General features: G+C 42.3%; 1 protein-coding gene across 1 annotated transcript in view; it reads right to left on the minus strand.

Annotated features, from left to right (window-relative positions):
* Positions 1 to 15,409, minus strand: part of AMPD1 (adenosine monophosphate deaminase 1) — a 567,491-nt gene extending 552,082 nt beyond the window's left edge. Inside the window, exons 1-2 of the mRNA XM_085615836.1 lie at positions 15,294 to 15,409; positions 7,057 to 7,231 (exon numbers count right to left, since the gene is read on the minus strand). Of these exons, the coding sequence (XP_085471962.1) occupies positions 7,057 to 7,231; positions 15,294 to 15,315 (197 nt within the window). The 5' untranslated portion in view covers positions 15,316 to 15,409. The remainder of the gene's footprint in view (positions 1 to 7,056; positions 7,232 to 15,293) is intronic.
* Positions 15,410 to 17,242: the final 1,833 nt, after the last annotated feature.

Raw genomic sequence — 17,242 nt, forward strand, 5'->3', positions numbered from 1 at the left:
TAAGTATAAAAGAGTTAAGACCTGCCCTGCATAATTTTTTAAAAAACAGTGACCGAGGTTTTACAGATAAAGAGGTAAAGTACAATGTGCCGTGTGCAAGCTAATAGGACCTCATGCTGATAGGGCTGGGGTTAAAAACATCTGGGTACCCTAGAATGTTTACGTACAGCAGATGGTCGTATATTCTGGGTTGGCAGTCCCCATATCCCGGGGCCACATGACCATAGAGGATGCTGCACATGTCCTTTAAGTTTGTAAGTTCCTGAGAGCTAGCTGCTATATGTTGTTCTGGGATCTATGGGCAGTAGCTGTTGCCCTCGCTCCAATGAGTGAAAGGCGAATAAAGCTCGTAAATTTCCCCAGTGTGACTAGAGTACTTGGCATATTTTCAGTTAAGCACATGTTCTACACCTCCTTGCAGCACTTAACCCCTTTTGAACGACAAAGCGGGAGGGGCTGGAGGTGTTGTTCCTCAGTCAGTTTGGGGCAGCAGCACAGCAGATGGAACCATGATACTTTTCAGGAGTTGCATAACCTGCACGAGATTACCTCATCTTGGTGAGCCCAACCAGGATTAAAGTCTGAAATTGGCAGTGCGATTAACCTCATAAAAAAAAAAATTCATACAGGACTGGGTTGAAAGCGATTATTTAAAGTATGCCTGTGCCTTCCCAGAAGTGTAAGATGCATCCAGCACTTCGATCAAGATGCTAGGTCAAAGACTACTGATATCCAGGTCAAAGCACATTAATATCACTTGCCTGTTCACAACTTTTTTCCAGGTTGAGTAAGCAATTTCTTGGAGATGCAGGCTATTTGTCCTGATTTTCAGAGTGCTGGCTGCTATTGCTTGCTGTAGCCATCAGGGAGACCCTGCTGCTTCGAAGATGGCTTTCAAATAGTATTTGAGTGAGGACTCTGGGGCCTGCAGGACCCTATGATAGAACTTTATTATATCCCCCATGCCCACGAGGTCAGGGCATCCGAGGTCCAGCTCCAGCCTCAACCTTGTTCTTCTTGCTTGCTAGGGGGCAAGTAGGATTTTCTTGTACGCCTTGATCTGGGAATTTATTAAAAATGTGTCAAAGGCACCGGGGAATGCCAAGTGACCGTAGTTGAGGGTCGGGAGGAGTTTTGCTTTCAAGACAGTCAGCTTGAGCTCTGCAGTTGGGCTTTGTAGACAGTTACTAAGGTGCTTCAGTAAGTGGATAGCAGTGATGGCCTTTGTTTTAAGCTGCTTTAAATGGATGGCTTTTGACTTGGGAGTTTATATGGGAGGCTAAAGCTCATTGTGTAATTACTGTGGTGAGGAAGACGGTCGAGGAGGTAATGGATCCCCCATACCCCGGTTTCATAACAATATTGTTATGCCTTGTGGGTAGGTTTAGAGTGTTAGCCTGCGTGGCAGGGTTTAGGAATGTTCATGGGGGTTGCTGGGTGATGGAGTCAGAGGATTCCAGGCTTTTCAAATGTATGCAGAGACGTTTTATTGTTGAAGGTGGATGTCTGATGTTGCCTCTGCTGTGTTGACCAGTAATAAACCTGCTAAAAGGACCCGACTCCTGAGGTGATTACTACAATTTGATTGGCGACGATTTCCGGTCTTCACAGCTGTTCCTTCGAACCTACGCGAGTGTTTCAGCCTCGTCTGGACAAACTAAAGAAAGACAACCAATTTGAGCTGGGTGCGAGCGGTTTCTACCTCGAGACAACCAGCGATTCACCGCTTCTAAAAAAACAAACACCCTTACGTGGTCACAAGGTAAGGGTGTCTAATTTTGTTTTAAATACAGACTGGCAACCGTTTTTCGTGAAAACACGAACTTACCCGACCAGAGGAAGATCGATCTTCTTTCCGCTGTTGTTGTACCGCGGTGTATCTTCTTTTTGACTCTGTGTCTGTTCCGGACGTTTTGGAGATTATTTCTCGTTTTTTGCCGCGCATGCGCGAAGGTAGTTCTGATCTAACTCTTACTATGCATGCGCGAACCGGCAACACGTCCAAGCTATCTGCCAGTCCTGCTGTTCTCGTTACCTAGCAACAATCACCACACGAGTGATTAACCTTCTACACGCTGCACTCGAGTGTACAGTGTTACAGCTAATATCGTTTCTTCAGTGGATTGCTTCTGTGATCCACACACACATACATATATCCATGGATTCTGTGATGTTGTCTACGAAATCAGCAGATTACTCCTGTGATCTGCACACAGTCATGTTTTTTTAGTTTCAAATAAAAAGAAGCAGATTCTTCCTGTGATCTGCACACAGACATTTTTTTTTTTAAATTGTTTTTTTTCCTCCCAGACTCTCTTTCTTTTTTTGTCATACACATTGTGTTGTTTTTTGAAGCACATTTTTCCAGTTATCTTCATACAAACCCAGATTTGACGTTATTGTGAATAATTTCGTATTTTGGGTGTTATTTTTCTGCTCTTTTCATTTTTTTTTTATCAAAACTGTTTGATCATCTTTCTGTGTTCATCATTTGTCTTTCACTACCGATATGCAATCAGTCACTCCGCCTCCTGCTTTTCTAGAATCAGCGGGGGATCCACCAGTTAGGTGGGAACTGTGGTTTGATGCTTTTCAAACTTATTTGGGTGCCATTGGAGCATCCAGATTCGGCGATGAACGTAAAAGATTTTTACTTCTTCATTCTCTTGGTTTTGAGGGGAGGTCTATTTTCAAACATCTTCCTGAGATCGTTCATACTCCAGGTCAAGACATAGATGTATTTCAAGACGCAGTGATGAAACTTAGGACAAGGTTTCACAAACAACCCAGCCTGATGGTGCTGCGACATAAATTTTTCAAGAGGCAACAAAAAGATGGGGAAGATGTTGACATGTATGTTTCTGCGCTAAGAAAACTTGCTTCTGAATGTCAGTTTGAGACATTTTTAGAGCAACTGATCAGAGATCAGTTTGTCTGTCACTGCAGTGACAAACAAATAAGACAAAAACTTCTTTCTCTCTCGAATCCTGATTTAGATGAAACTATAAAGATAGCTAAAAGTATTGAAACTTCTCAAATTTCTTTAAAAGAATTGGAAGACAAGCTTCCAGACCCGGTGAATGTGATCTCGTCAAGTTCAAAATTCAAGCGTATTGACTCCAAACCAGAGGTCAAAGATAATGAGTCTAAGAGATCCATTTCAAAGAAAAATATGTATCCCTCACATGACTCCAAAAATATGTGCAACAGATGTGGTAACAAACAACATCAGAAGGGGACTAGATGCCCAGGGATGAATGTTATATGCAGTTATTGCAAAAAAACAGGACATTTTGCCAAAGTTTGTTTTAAGAAGAAATTCAATGAGCAAAAAAGGTCCGTTGCATGTGTGCTAGAGTCAGACTGTGAGTCAGATTCAGAAACAATTGGTGTTGTTCTAGATAGTCCTGATCATGTTTTAAAGATTTCTGATGAGACAGACTGTATCGATCCAATTGTTGAAATTCTGGTGGGGGACAAAGTACTAAATTTACTTGTAGACTCTGGGGCTAGGATAACAATGATAACCAAGGAACTGTTTGAAGAAACTTGGGGAAATAGGAGTTTGCTACCCCCCGATCGCTCGCCAGTATCTTATGAGGGTCGTAAGATAGAACTGTTGGGGTATTTCGAGGATGAACTTCAATTTGATGGTAGGGTGATCAAGGGCAAGATTTATGTTGCTGTCAAGGGACTAAATATCTTAGGATGGTTTCACCAGGGGTTATTTGGAATGATCCTTAAGCCAGGTTGTAGAGTGCAAGTTTTAACAGTTTCTGATGGTGGTTTTGATGGCAATGTCAAATGGGAGCAACTTTTTCCTACTGTTTTTTCAAAGGAGTTAGGAACTATCCGGGGGTTCAAGCACCGAATCATTGTCAGAGAAGGATCTCTACCTGTTAAACACAAATTAAGGGGTGTCCCGTTCAGTGTTAGGGAAGACCTTGAAGTAGAGATAAAGCGTTTGTGCCAGGAGGACATCATAGAACCAACAGAGTCTTCTCTATGGCTTTCTCCTCTTGTCGTAGCACGCAAGAGGTGTGGTAAGTTGCGTGTCTGTGTGGACCTTAGGTCCCTGAATAAGGAGATCTGGGTGGATTCCCATCCACTGCCAAAAATTGATGATCTGTTTGCATGCGTCAGGGGTTCAAGATATTTTTCTAAGTTAGACTTGGCAAATGCTTACCACCAGATCGAATTGGAGGAGGAGTCTCGTCATTTTACATCATTTATTTCACCTCTGGGTACTTTTCGCTATAAACGGATGCCATTTGGTTTGGCTTCTGCCGCGTCGGTTTTCCAACGTGTGATGCAGAGTATGTTGGGTGAAATCAAAGGGGTGCTGGTATTTCAAGATGATGTGCTGGTTCATTCCCGAGACATTAGTTCGCACAATGTCTTGTTGAGAAAGGTTTTTGAAACGTTCAGAGAATATGGCGTAGTAGTAAAGCCTGAAAAGTGTAAATTTTTATGTGATGAGGTTGAGTATTTGGGACATCACATTTCTGGCGAAGGTATTCGACCAAGGCAGGGTTTGTTGGATGCCATTACCAATGCGCCTATTCCCAAGGATAAAACGGGGGTTAAGTCTCTGTTGGGTTTATTGGAATATTATTCTAAATTTATTCCAAACTATGCCTCTGTGGTTAGGCCAATCAGCTATTTATTGAGGAAGGGTGTTATGTTCGGTTGGTCAAACGAGTGCACTGCAGCTTTGGAGACTGTGAAAGTTCTACTTAAGAACAGTGAGGCACTTAAGCCTTATGATCCTTCCCTTTCTACTTGCATCACGGTGGATGCAAGTCAGGTGGGTTTGGGATGTGTGGTTACGCAAGATACTCGAGGTGGTGAAAATACTATTGCGTTTGCATCCAGAGTCTTAAGGGATGCGGAAACGCAATATTCAGTAATTGAGAAAGAGTTGTTGTCTTGTCTTTGGGCTGTGAGTAAGTTTCGTACATATGTCTGGGGAAGACGTTTCACTTTGAGGACCGACCATAAACCTTTGGTGAATATTCTCAGTGCTGGTACTAGCAAGTGTTGTTCACCGAGGATTGTAAGAATGGTTTCTAGACTTATGCAGTATCAATTCGATGTGGTCCATGTTTCTGGTGGAAAGAATACAAGAGCGGATTTCTTGTCTAGATTTCCTGTAGGTTTAAACCAAGGGGTCTGTTCAGATGAATACCGAGAGGACGAAGACGATTCGGATGATTGTTTCATAGCTGCAGTTGATATTGCTGTTGGAGACGAAGGAAGTTGGTTAGAAGCTATTGCTCAAGACGAAGTTCTTCAGCAAGTGAACCATTATGTGATGAATGGTTGGCCTAGAGAAAGCACTTTGGTGCATTATTTACAACCTTACTGGAAAGTACAGTCTGAGATTTCCATTGAAGGGGGGGTGTTGGTTCGAGGAGAACGACTTATCCCTCCTCTTGGTGTAAGAAAAGACATCATTCTCAGAGCTCATGAGGGTCATCTAGGTTCGACTCTCACCAAACGTAGAGTTCGAGATGGTTTCTGGTGGCCATCAATGGATGCGGATGTTACAGAAGTTGTTGACAGGTGTGTCATATGCAGTAAAGCGGACAAAGGGTTGAAAGTAAAGACTCCTCCACTTCTGCCTGTTGATTGTCCACCAGCTCCCTGGAGCAAGTTGGGGTTGGACATCATGGGGCCGATAGAAGGTTTGCAGAATGGTGGACGTTTTGTGCTGGTTTTAATTGATTATGTTTCTAAATGGCCAGAGGTTAAGGTTGTTAAAGATATTTCTTCCTCTACGGTGATTATGTTTTTGAGAGAGGTGTTTATTCGAGAGGGGTTTCCTGAGACATTGGTGACAGACAATGGCACTCAATTTGTTGGTGCGGAATTTGAATAATTTCTAAAGTCTTCCAACATTAAACATACGAAAAGTTCTCTGTATCACCCACAGTCTAATGGTCAAGTGGAGCGCATGAACAGAGTGGTGGGTGATTGTATCAGATGGGCTAAGAGTGAGAGAGTGAATATACAGGGTTCCTTAGATAGCATGCTTTGGTTCTATAGGACTACTCCTCATTCTACCACTAGAATTTCTCCTTTTGAGCTATTGAGAGGACGTAAAGCTAATACATGTTTCCGACCAGGTTGGATGAATAAGTGGATCAAGTCGTTGCATGATGTGAACAGTCTAATGGAGATCGTGAAAAGGAATGTTGGTTGTGCTCAAGTTAAGCAAAAGCGGTGGTTTGATAAGAAAAATTCCGCAAAGCTTGTTGAAGTGCATGTGGGGGATCTTGTTAGGATTAAATCCTCCATACACGTCAAGAAAGGGGAGAGTAAGTTTGGACTACCCATCCGTGTTATAGAATTAGGTAGGAATGCTGTAAAGGTTGAAGGGGGAAGTTGGTGGAATGTAGGTAAGATTGTTAAAGCTAGGGAAACGAGTGGGACAGGACAGGAGGTTAGCTATGGTGAGCCTTACTCTTCTGAGGCTAGTCGTAGAACTTGTGATGTTCGTTCTATGGTGAGGAGGAGCAGTAGGACGCGCAGGATTCCCATGCGTTTTCGTGAGTGATTCAATGTCATAGTGTTGATGTGAAAGTTGGGGTTGTTTTATTATTGTGTGTAATGTTTATTTTCGTTTTTTTTTTTAAAAATGAGAAAGGGGGATATGTTATGCCTTGTGGGTAGGTTTAGAGTGTTAGCCTGCGTGGCAGGGTTTAGGAATGTTCATGGGGGTTGCTGGGTGATGGAGTCAGAGGATTCCAGGCTTTTCAAATGTATGCAGAGACGTTTTATTGTTGAAGGTGGATGTCTGATGTTGCCTCTGCTGTGTTGACCAGTAATAAACCTGCTAAAAGGACCCGACTCCTGAGGTGATTACTACAAATATACTATAATTGTGGTACAGTGCCCCTCCTCCCCCACACCACCTGACCCCGGTGCCACTGCACCTGCTGTGCCGTTGATAGCCAAGCCCTGCTCAAAAGGAAGAAGGCTCTTTGCTGTCACGCAATAATAACAGAAAGCAGCCGCAATAAGTTTCAAAGAGTTTGCCTCGAATAAGCTTACCGTTTGTCCTGCAGCTCTTTAGTTTCTTTCAGTATCAGGTGATCCCACATTTCGTGCTGAGAGATAGGACAGCTTCCTTCGAGGTCAAACAGCGACACCTCTTCCCGACTGTCCACATCCTTAACTTCCGAAGCAAATACCCTTTCTGCAAGGCTGCGGATCTCTTCGGTAATTTCTGAGGAAAGAATACACACGTCACCTTAAGATGTTTTAGGTCTCGCCTAGGCAGCGCCTGCGCTGTCTCTTCGAGACATGCTGTATACAGGATATGGACATAAAGCTCCACCCACTTTCTGCCCATCTTTGTAATTGGCTCCTGTCCCTGTCCTTTGTAAATGGTGGCTTTTCATTGGTCAAAAGACTTAGTAGTCCCTCCTTAGTACCACCTAGTCTCTTCTTGTAACCTCCCATGAGAACACCCCCTGTTACATGTGTTGTTACTCCCTTGGTTTTAATTACAGCCTCAAAGCATGATTTTCTTAAAAGGCTTCAGGCAGCACATAAACTTGGTCCTAAGCTAGGCTGGCAGTGGTTACTTCACTCATTATAACCTCTCACATTTATATTAGACCGTTTATAAATTTCCCTTTATCAGTTCCACACAGAGCACAACCTAATACGAAATTAATGTAATAATTCTTTTGTCACATTTCAAAGCTACTAATTATATATATGGACATAGCTATTTGAATGTACTCATAGTACTGTCTTGCAAGCAATGTATTATGAGTAGGGTGGATTTACCATATCTTCTGCAGGGTGCAGTCCCATATGTGGCCAAAAGAGGTCCCATTTTGGCTAAATATGGTACTGAACCCTGCAACATCGCATGGTAAAAAACAATGCCATTTATAATGCCAATAGCTCCAACTTTATAGACATGCAGTGCTGGTAACTTGCTCACTAGGGACTTCTAGGAGCAGCTTGAGGTACTGCACCTAGACATGCAGTGCTATTGCCTTGCTTACTAGGGACCTCTAGTAGCAGGTGTGGTACTGCACCTAGACATGCAGTGATGGTGCCTTGCTCACTAGGGACCTCTGGGAGCAGCTTGCGGTACTGCACCTAGACATGCAGTGCTGGTGCCTTGCTCACTAGGGGCCTCTAGGAGCAGCTTGCGGTACTGCACCTAGACATGCAGTGCTGGTGCCTTGCTCACTAGGGACCTCTGAAAGTAGCTTGTGGTACCGCACCTAGACATGCAGTGTTGGTGTCTTGCTCACTAGGGTCTTTAGAAGGCGCTTGCTGTACTGCAATGAGACATACAATGCTTGTTCCTGACTCACTATGCAAGCATTTGCAATGCTCTAGATCTCGAATTACTGAAAGTATGAGCGATTGGCATTGCATTATTATTTGCAATGCCAATACCTCAAACTATCAGTAATGCGAGACCTATTGCATTGCAAATGCTTGCTATCACTTCCAGTCGATGCGATCAAGATATTCACTAATGGAGTGGGAAAGGTCATTCATTAATTGGCTCACTTAGAAGGGGTTCATGCATCTTAAATGTCATTTGAGATGTCATCAGTGATGTCATCAGTGATGTCACTGACCATGCCATGAATGATGTAATAAGTGACATCATGAGCAGTGCATTGCGGGGGCGCGAGTTATAGTTAGCTGAACTAACTATAACGGTGGAATTTCTATGGTTTTGTATGAGTGAAATGTCCAGCTAACTATAACGCCCCTGAAACCTATGGTTTTATCAGTGAATTTCAAAGGTTTTTTAAATGCAAATTTCTAACTATAAGTTCTGTAAAACCTATGGTTTTTTCAGTGAATTTCAAAGGTTTTTTTAAATACTAATTTCTAACTACAATGTCCCTATAACCTATAATGTTTTTTAAGTAAATTTTAAAAAGACGTGTATACTTTTTATAGTGAAAACTAACTTAACAGTAGTCTTTTATAACTTAGAATTATGGCTCCTGGCTTTATGGTATTTATTTTTTGGGCAATTCTGTCTGTATCTATCCATATTTTTTTTTAAATAATGTTATCTGTATTTACCCATATATATTTTGGGTTTGTGTAAAAATGAATCTGAAATGAGTATATTTCCACGTTTATTTGTCTATTAAATATGCACTCATGCCTTAAGGTCTGACCGTTTTCAGTCATATAAACACTCTCAGATGATAAAATATGCACAACCTTGATATTAAAATGTGCATGTTTTCTGTTACGAGCATATATATTGCTGTTTAAGGCTCTCTACTAAAAATGTTTTATTGTTTTAACCCTTTTACTTTTAGAACGACAGACCTATTGGCCTGGTAGTCATGATTGACAGCATTTAGAATCTCTAAAAAAATAACCCAATTTCCGTTTTTATACACAATTTAGAATAAATACAGAGAGGAAAATAAATCCTTTTCTGTCTGTATTTATCTGTAAAAATCAGTAAAAACGGAAAACAGGAAGCCCTACTTATAATTTAACAATGTTTGCAACTTAATTAGCAGTAATTAACATATAAGTGTAGTAAAAGTGTGACGCAGCACCTATAATACCTGACTTCGAACAACAGTGTTCACAGTTCGATTCCCGGCTCGAGCAGCATGTTAGCCCACCACTATCTCACTGTGGGCAAAACCTTGCTTAATCTTCCCAACGCCACCGAGCGCCGGCACACCTTTCCGGAGGTAGATGTACGCTTTACAAATGGTGGCATTTTTTTAATTTAACATCATAGTGATGACAAATATTAGCACGTATTTTTTTTTCTTCTATTGTGAACGATATTTTTTTTTATGTCTTCTATTTAGATGTTTTTAATCATGAGAATGCAAATGACACAGTTTGCCGGGTAACAGTTTTTGAACTCTCCAACGTATGTACATAATAAGGACCTTATACGTGTAACGATGGAAATCGAAACCTTTACAGCTTCACATTTTGTAACTTTTCCCAACACGTGCACAAGTTAAACTGTTAAAACGTGAGCAAGTGTAAACTATAAAACGTGACATCTAAATAGGCAGAGCCGCATCTTCCTTCCATAGACTACTCAATAACCAAAAAGAATATACAGCACACCCGTTGTTCGATTAGTTTTGTTTTCGCGAGTTATTTATCCGTGTCCATTCTGTGATGCAGGTTCCCTTTTCTAGCGTCGGATTCTTGTTTTGCGGCAACAAAACATATTCCGGAGTTGTAAGTTGTTTGATTATGGTATAGTAGATATTTATAATGCGTAGCTATTTGTCAATATTTAAACATTTATATCTAAAAAAAAGTGTTATTGCATGTTTTTGCCTTCTGTAACGTCAGCAGCTTGTTTTCAGAAACAGACAGATTACAGCAAACATTGCTCCTTTTCTGGCTCCTTTCAGCTTATATATTGTGACTATCTATATTATAATATTGACACTATACTTCACTTCAGAGGTGTTGGTGATCCGTCGGCGCAAACCCTAAAGATTTATAATTAACGTCACCAGCTTCCAGTTGTTAGTCTGTTTTCCCCTGGGGATCATATACTGTCAATATGTATATTATAATTTGAACAGTCATGGTGATCTCAGAGGAGTTCATGACCCATCGGCGCAAAGAGTAAAGATATATAAGCAATGTCACCAGCTTCCGGTTTTTTGTCTGTTCCCCCCTTTTGATCATATACTGCCAATATGTATATTATAATTTTCACAGTCATAATGATCTCAGAGGAGTTTATGACCCGTCGCCACGAAGATCAAACATTTTGAAGTCCCGGAGAAAAGAAGCTCTGAAAATATTCATCTCTCAAAAGTATTTCGTTATTGATCTTCTGTTGTATTCATAACTTTATTTTCCTTTTCTTTTTACTGTAACAATGGTGTCACTCGTTATATTGTGATAGACTGTCCTATTGTTACAGAAGAGGAATTGGAGATTTGTCTGCGCCATCTGAAATACAGCTTACTAAGCTTTATAACATGCTTGATCAGATATTTTTTCAGTGAGCATATTTTACGAAAGTGCAGTCCAAAAAAATATAGCTTTCATACATACTTTCTTACTTTCAACATTTGATAAACCCTACATTTCTGAATGTTATTTTCTAATTTCTATATTTCTAGTTGCGGTTCCTATTCACCTTCTCCCTATAGAATATATAAGACCAGTACTGTATATTATAATAGTTCTAAACTATATATTCTTAAATGAGTAGGTGATTTGTTAGCGGAACAGTGTGCGACCTCTAAGCACTACGACAGAACGTTCCCGAATTCTACAAAATACAAACTTGAAAAATAATAATGCATACATTTCTATGTAATATGAAGTCATTTGTGATAAACTGTTTTCTACTTATTCTTCTGACCTCAGATGATGTAGTGCGGGAGTGTTTGTTGTAGCACTTCTTTTCTACTTTATCTAAAAGTAACTGATGCCCTCTTATATTATCAAGAATATGGGGCAACACTTTTACAAACTAAAGCAGAAAAAAGGAGGGTGTGGCCACGCTTAAGTGATATTTTATGAAATTCCATTTTTATTTGTCACCCCTTTAATATATACAGCGTCAGTATCCGAAGAAAGTTCATTTGTAATTGCTAAATGAAAACGGTTTAAAACCTAAACTGAAATTTTTGCTGCGCAACCACACCTCCCCGTCAGAAAAGTAAACACCACATTAAAAGTAAATAGTGCTCCTGGGAAGTATCCCACCCGCAAACTTCATAAAAAGAAGACCGCAACACACTCTGTTTTTCCGCCATGATTTGCACACCCCACGGCAATTATATAAATGGTCTTTAAAATATATAAAAAACAATTTTTACCTTAACAATCCCTCTCCAGCACCTTGTGACCACTGTACAGAGTTAATAGTGTGCCTACCCTCCCCTCTACTACTTGGTTTCCCGTACTCCTTTGGAAGTGCGTCACAAATTGGCTGACAACAGTAACCCGTTCCCACCCAATAAGGAGCAAACTTGTACTCGGAACACTTTAGCCAATAAAATGTCCATGCTGTTCCGCAGGTCAGGAGGGAATGGCTGCCAACACTTCTACTTTTAATTCTTCACAGCCAATGAAAATTAGGCTTGGGAAGGTCCCGCTTGGAACACGTTACCCAATGAGATGTGCCTAATACTACGCGGAGGGGGAAGGAATCGCTGACAACACTTCTACTTTCAAAGGTTTACAGCCAATCAACATTTAGCTTGGGAAAGTCCTCCTTGGAACATGTTAGCCAATCATATGTCCCTCCTACTCCGGGGAGGGGAAGTGAATGGCTGCCAACACTTCTACTTTCAATAGTTCACAACCAATCAACATGAAGCTCTGGAAGCTCCTCCTTAGAACACGTCAGCCAATCAGATGTCCCTCCAACTCCGCGGAGGAGAAGGGAATACCTAGCAACACTTCTACTTTCAATAGTTCGCAACCAATCAACATTAAGCTCTGGAAGGTCCGCCTTACAACATGTGAGGCATTTAGATGTCCTTGCTACTCTGCGGAGGGGAAGTGAATGGCAGAAAACACTTTTATTTTCGATGGTTCGCAGCAAATGAACATTAAGCTTGTTATTAGAACATCACAGCCAATTAAATGTTAATTTTGTTCCGCGCAGAGATACAGAACACGCCCTCCCACATATTAATAAATTTCCTGTAACAAAGTGACTCTATCCGTGATAAAAGTGAACACTGCATAATAAGTAAACATTATTCCGCATTATATTAAAGGTAGGCCGCAATACGGCGCATTGTTGTTTTCCCGGTATAATTTCCACAGCCTACTGAACCCCCCTCCCAAGATAAGTGAAGCCCCGGGATTGCGGGGGTCCCAGCGAGCCACCGCTTTTATTTTTTCAAGAAATACCCCCGGGACCTAGCCCACCCAGGGGCCTCATTAAAATAAAACGCAATAACCAGCGACCCCAGCGCTAATTGCGCCAATTTCTTTTTTTTTTTAAATGCTTTTTTTGGCCATGGGGGTCCTTCTGGGACCCCCTAAGCAAGCCTAGGGGGTCAGGGTGTTTCTACCCTGCCTCCTTCTCTTGTTTTATATCTTTGTTTCTCCGTTTTCTGGTGACTCGCTTCTACCGAGTCACAAGATGGCTGCCAACACTTCCTGGTGTGGAGTGTTGGCAGCCAATCACAGTGAAGCTCATGCTCGGGACTTAGGCTCCACCCAGATATTGAAACTTTTATTTTTCAATTCTCTCAGCAAGTACTGAACGAATTTACACCATTTTAAAAGAAAAGTCACTTTCTGATCCAAGCACTACCTTTCTGCCAAGTTTGGGATAATTCCGTTCCCTAGTTTCGGCTGTAGCCTTGCACAAAGTTTCCTATGGGAAATTGATTTTTTCACTCTTATGTTTTCAATTTCTCAAAAACTACTGAACGGATTTACACCATTTTAAAAAAAGGTAGCTTTCTGAACCAAGCTCTACCTTTCTGCCAAATTTGGGGCAATTCCGTTCAGCAGTTCGGGCTTTTGCTCGTCACAAAATTTCCTATGGAAATTAACATGGGGAAAACACGTTTGGGATAATTCCGTTCCCTAGTTTCGGCTGTAGCCTTGCACAAAGTTTCCTATGGGAAATCGATTTTTTCACTCTTATGTTTTCAATTTCTCAAAAACTACTGAACGGATTTACACCATTTTAAAAAAAGGTAGCTTTCTGAACCAAGCTCTACCTTTCTGCCAAATTTGGGGCAATTCCGTTCAGCAGTTCGGGCTTTTGCTCGTCACAAAATTTCCTATGGAAATTAACATGGGGAAAACACGTTTTGGGACCCTCTTTTTTGTCAGCCCCCGCTTGACGAATCACCCCCAAACTTTCAGGATAGGAGCTGACCTGGATAGACTTTTTTGGGGGGGGGGAATTTCGCAAAGATTCGTCAAACAACGCCAAAGTTATTAGCAAATCAACAAAAAAAAATTCCTATGGAAACTAGGTTGTAACTATAACTACCTACATATATATATATATATACATACATATACACACACACACACTAAAGAAATTCTTAGATAATTGAAATGCCTGATTCTGACACCTCGCAGTTCACCATTAGACCATGCTTTCCCTTTTACCACCAAAGGAAACCTACAGTATATGCATACCAACCAGGTTCAGCTGGGTGGCTTGGCATACAGTGCTTGCCTATCATGTATCCGTCTTCCCCACCCACCACGTGCCTCTGTCTGATCTGCCAGCACATTTTATATTTGTAAAGAAACTCTCCGTGCCAGGAACCGCTGAGTGCACCTGTTGCGATTTAAATTCTCGAGCTCCTTGACACAGAGACTTCGAGAAGCCAGGCAATGGCCGTTATTGCTGGTTACATGGTTGCGTAAATGTTGTAACATGAAACTGTTCTGCTTTCCAGTACTTATGCATTAGATTTTTTGTGCACCGAGTTAAATATTATTTGCGTGTTCTGCTTGTGATTGTTAATTGTATTTATATAGCGTTAAATACCCCTGATGAGGCGGTTAATAGCTGGTATACTAGCATTTTTTTCACACATTGAATTTCAGCTGTCTCTTACTTCTGTTTTGTAAACACAAAAAAATATGCACGTAGAACTTAAAATTCTTAGGGGCTCATTTACAAGCCCCTTGCGCCAACGGTAAGTCACTTTTTCCCATGTTAAAAGTGACGTGCTAGCGGCGCACGGGCTTGAAAATAAGCCCCTTAGTTCAGATTGTATTTTTTTTTAAACACAGCTCTTACTTAGTGAGTTTAACTCCTCAAACGAATATCCTCTTTTTCGTAAATGTATACATGAAAATGTTGTAGTACTATCTCTAACTTTAGGTTGTTGAACGTGCGCAAGAACTGACGTCTTCTCCACTTGCCACAAAGCCCTGGGCCCTAAAATGTTTAGGGTTTGTATATATTAGACGCCACGCGGCCTGCACAACTAAATGGCGTGGCCTTTGAGCAAAATACACGCGTAGCTAAGAGTAAGTTCGGAAATTAAGAAAAACAATTTGGCTTTCTATCTCATACCAAAAACACGTTCATTTCTTCTATTGCAGCAAAACAATATACAGACTCGGATGGAACACCACACCCTGTTGCCTTTTATCACATTTCGGGGTACCACCGCATCATTTACATTTTGCCTTACTAAATCCTACCGCACTGGTGCGTCGGTCTTTCATGATCACATCTATAGATAAGACAGCACAAAGCTTCGCAAGGATTTGATGTGTCCCAAAAGGTATTCGTGCGTTAAAAACAGTATTCATTTCAGACCACTGTAACAGCAGTCTCCTACCAGTGGCTTTCGACGCGTCCATTTTGAGGGTTCGGTTCTCCCTGGCTCCCAGTGGCAGCAGCTGAAGCGAGCGGGTCGCGGATAAAATGGAGCCCTCTCGCAGCCGGACAGTAATGCCCCGCCTGTAACAGGATAGCCCATCTTTAAAAAGATATGATGATGTATTCGGATATGACACTATTTACGGTTGGAGGCGAGGGGGGAGCCGTTGAAAGCGAGGGCAGTTAATGTGCTGGGTGGGCTGAGCGCAGGTTGATGCTCATTGGGGTATCAGAGCCTCCGGTACAAGCAAAGAAAATAAGATACAACAACACACACCTCCGTTCTACAAACGCAGTGTAGAGGGTAGGCCAACCCTAGTCCATACATGCCAAGCCTCCCGGTTCAGGCGGGAGACTACCGATGTCAAGGCTAGTCTCCCGCCTCCCGATTCAAGCATCTAGAAACCCGATTCCTCGGGGTTTCAGCTGACAGGGCCTGGTATTGTGTAACGTGCTAATTCTTCCAGCAATACTCAGAGTGGCGATGCAGGGGCTCTAGAAGGGGTGAAAAACCAACAAAGCCTCATTAACAAGCGAAAGGTCTTTTAAAGACCTGTGAAGTTCTCGGGGCAGCTGTGTGTGTGCCCAGGAAGCTGTTTCAGCCCGGGTTTCCCCACACGATGGGGGGATGGTGGGGGTGGGGGGTGTATGCACTGCCAGCAACCTGCCAGGTCAGTGCACAACACTTGCATCACCCTCTCTCTGCCTGCCCATGCGCTCCATGATTCTGAAAGGTAAGAAAAAACGTGCATTTGCGTTTCAAATGTCCGATTCTGCAGCTGCACACTTCCAAAGCCCATCATGACAGTAACACAATTCAAGGCCCCATTCTCCCGATTTTTTCTAAAAAATCTCCCACTTTGCTCTTCTGAAATGTTGGCATGTATGCTAGTGGAAGAGTGCAGGGCCTCTTTAGTGAGCTTCACAGGGTGTGAGCCTAGTTTACCAACAGTTGGTGCTGTGGCTGACTACAATATACTATGCAACCAGCGGGCCCCGGGGTCGGTATCGCGAGGACTCTACATCCAGGTAAGAGTGTCCAGTTCAAGTGAGTTAGCAGAGGCGTGTGAGGGCCCACGACGATGACCTCTGTCTAACCTGGAGGTGACTGTTTCATTGTCAGTAGGATATCTTGGTAGGGTAATGGTACCCAATGCCAAGTGTGTATAATGGAAGGGCACAGGATTCCAGCTGAGCGATGTGTTGCAAAGGTGCCCGTTCCTTCACTCTAATGCCTCTTTTGGAGGGACATCTGATGGTGGCTTGGCTGGCAGCCCATGATATGCCAATTGTGCTGGCCGTGCCCTTGTTAGTCTGGAAGTAGGTTTGGATGTCACCATCTAAGGCCTGTGTATAAGATTCATCCTGGAGGTACCAGGCGTTGCGATGCCACAAAGGGCACGGACCACCCGCTGGGAAACGAAGCAGAAAAGAAGAGGGCCATGGTCAAATATACCACATGGAAGGGTCTGGATCTGAGACATTTCACGGCAGTCTGGAGCGGGCATTAAGATAAGATCTATGTGAGAATGTGTATGGTGTGCTGCGGAGGTGTGGGTGTACTAATGTTGGCGAGGGTCCAAACCCTTCACATGTCACAAAGGCTGAGAGAACTCCATTTCTAAAAGCAACGGGTGCCAGTTCAACAGGAAGCAGAGGGAGTGCCTGTGGTGTCTATGTCTGGGGTCGAGACTGCGTTAAAGTCTCCCTCTTCCACCGTCAGCCCCTAAAAAAGGTCCAGTACTACCTGTAGGAGGCTGGCTCAGTATATGTTGCACACTTATTTAAGAGAAGCACGCTGCACTAATCCAGACAAACCTTATGTTGATTTTAGGGGTTTTAGACGACCATAGAAAGCTCTCTAAATGGGAGCTGTGGAGAGCAGTCTTCAGGCTTAGTTCAGAAGGA

The sequence above is a fragment of the Triturus cristatus genome, chromosome 7 (assembly GCF_964204655.1).
Source record: "Triturus cristatus chromosome 7, aTriCri1.1, whole genome shotgun sequence".
Taxonomy (NCBI): Eukaryota; Metazoa; Chordata; class Amphibia; order Caudata; family Salamandridae; genus Triturus; species Triturus cristatus.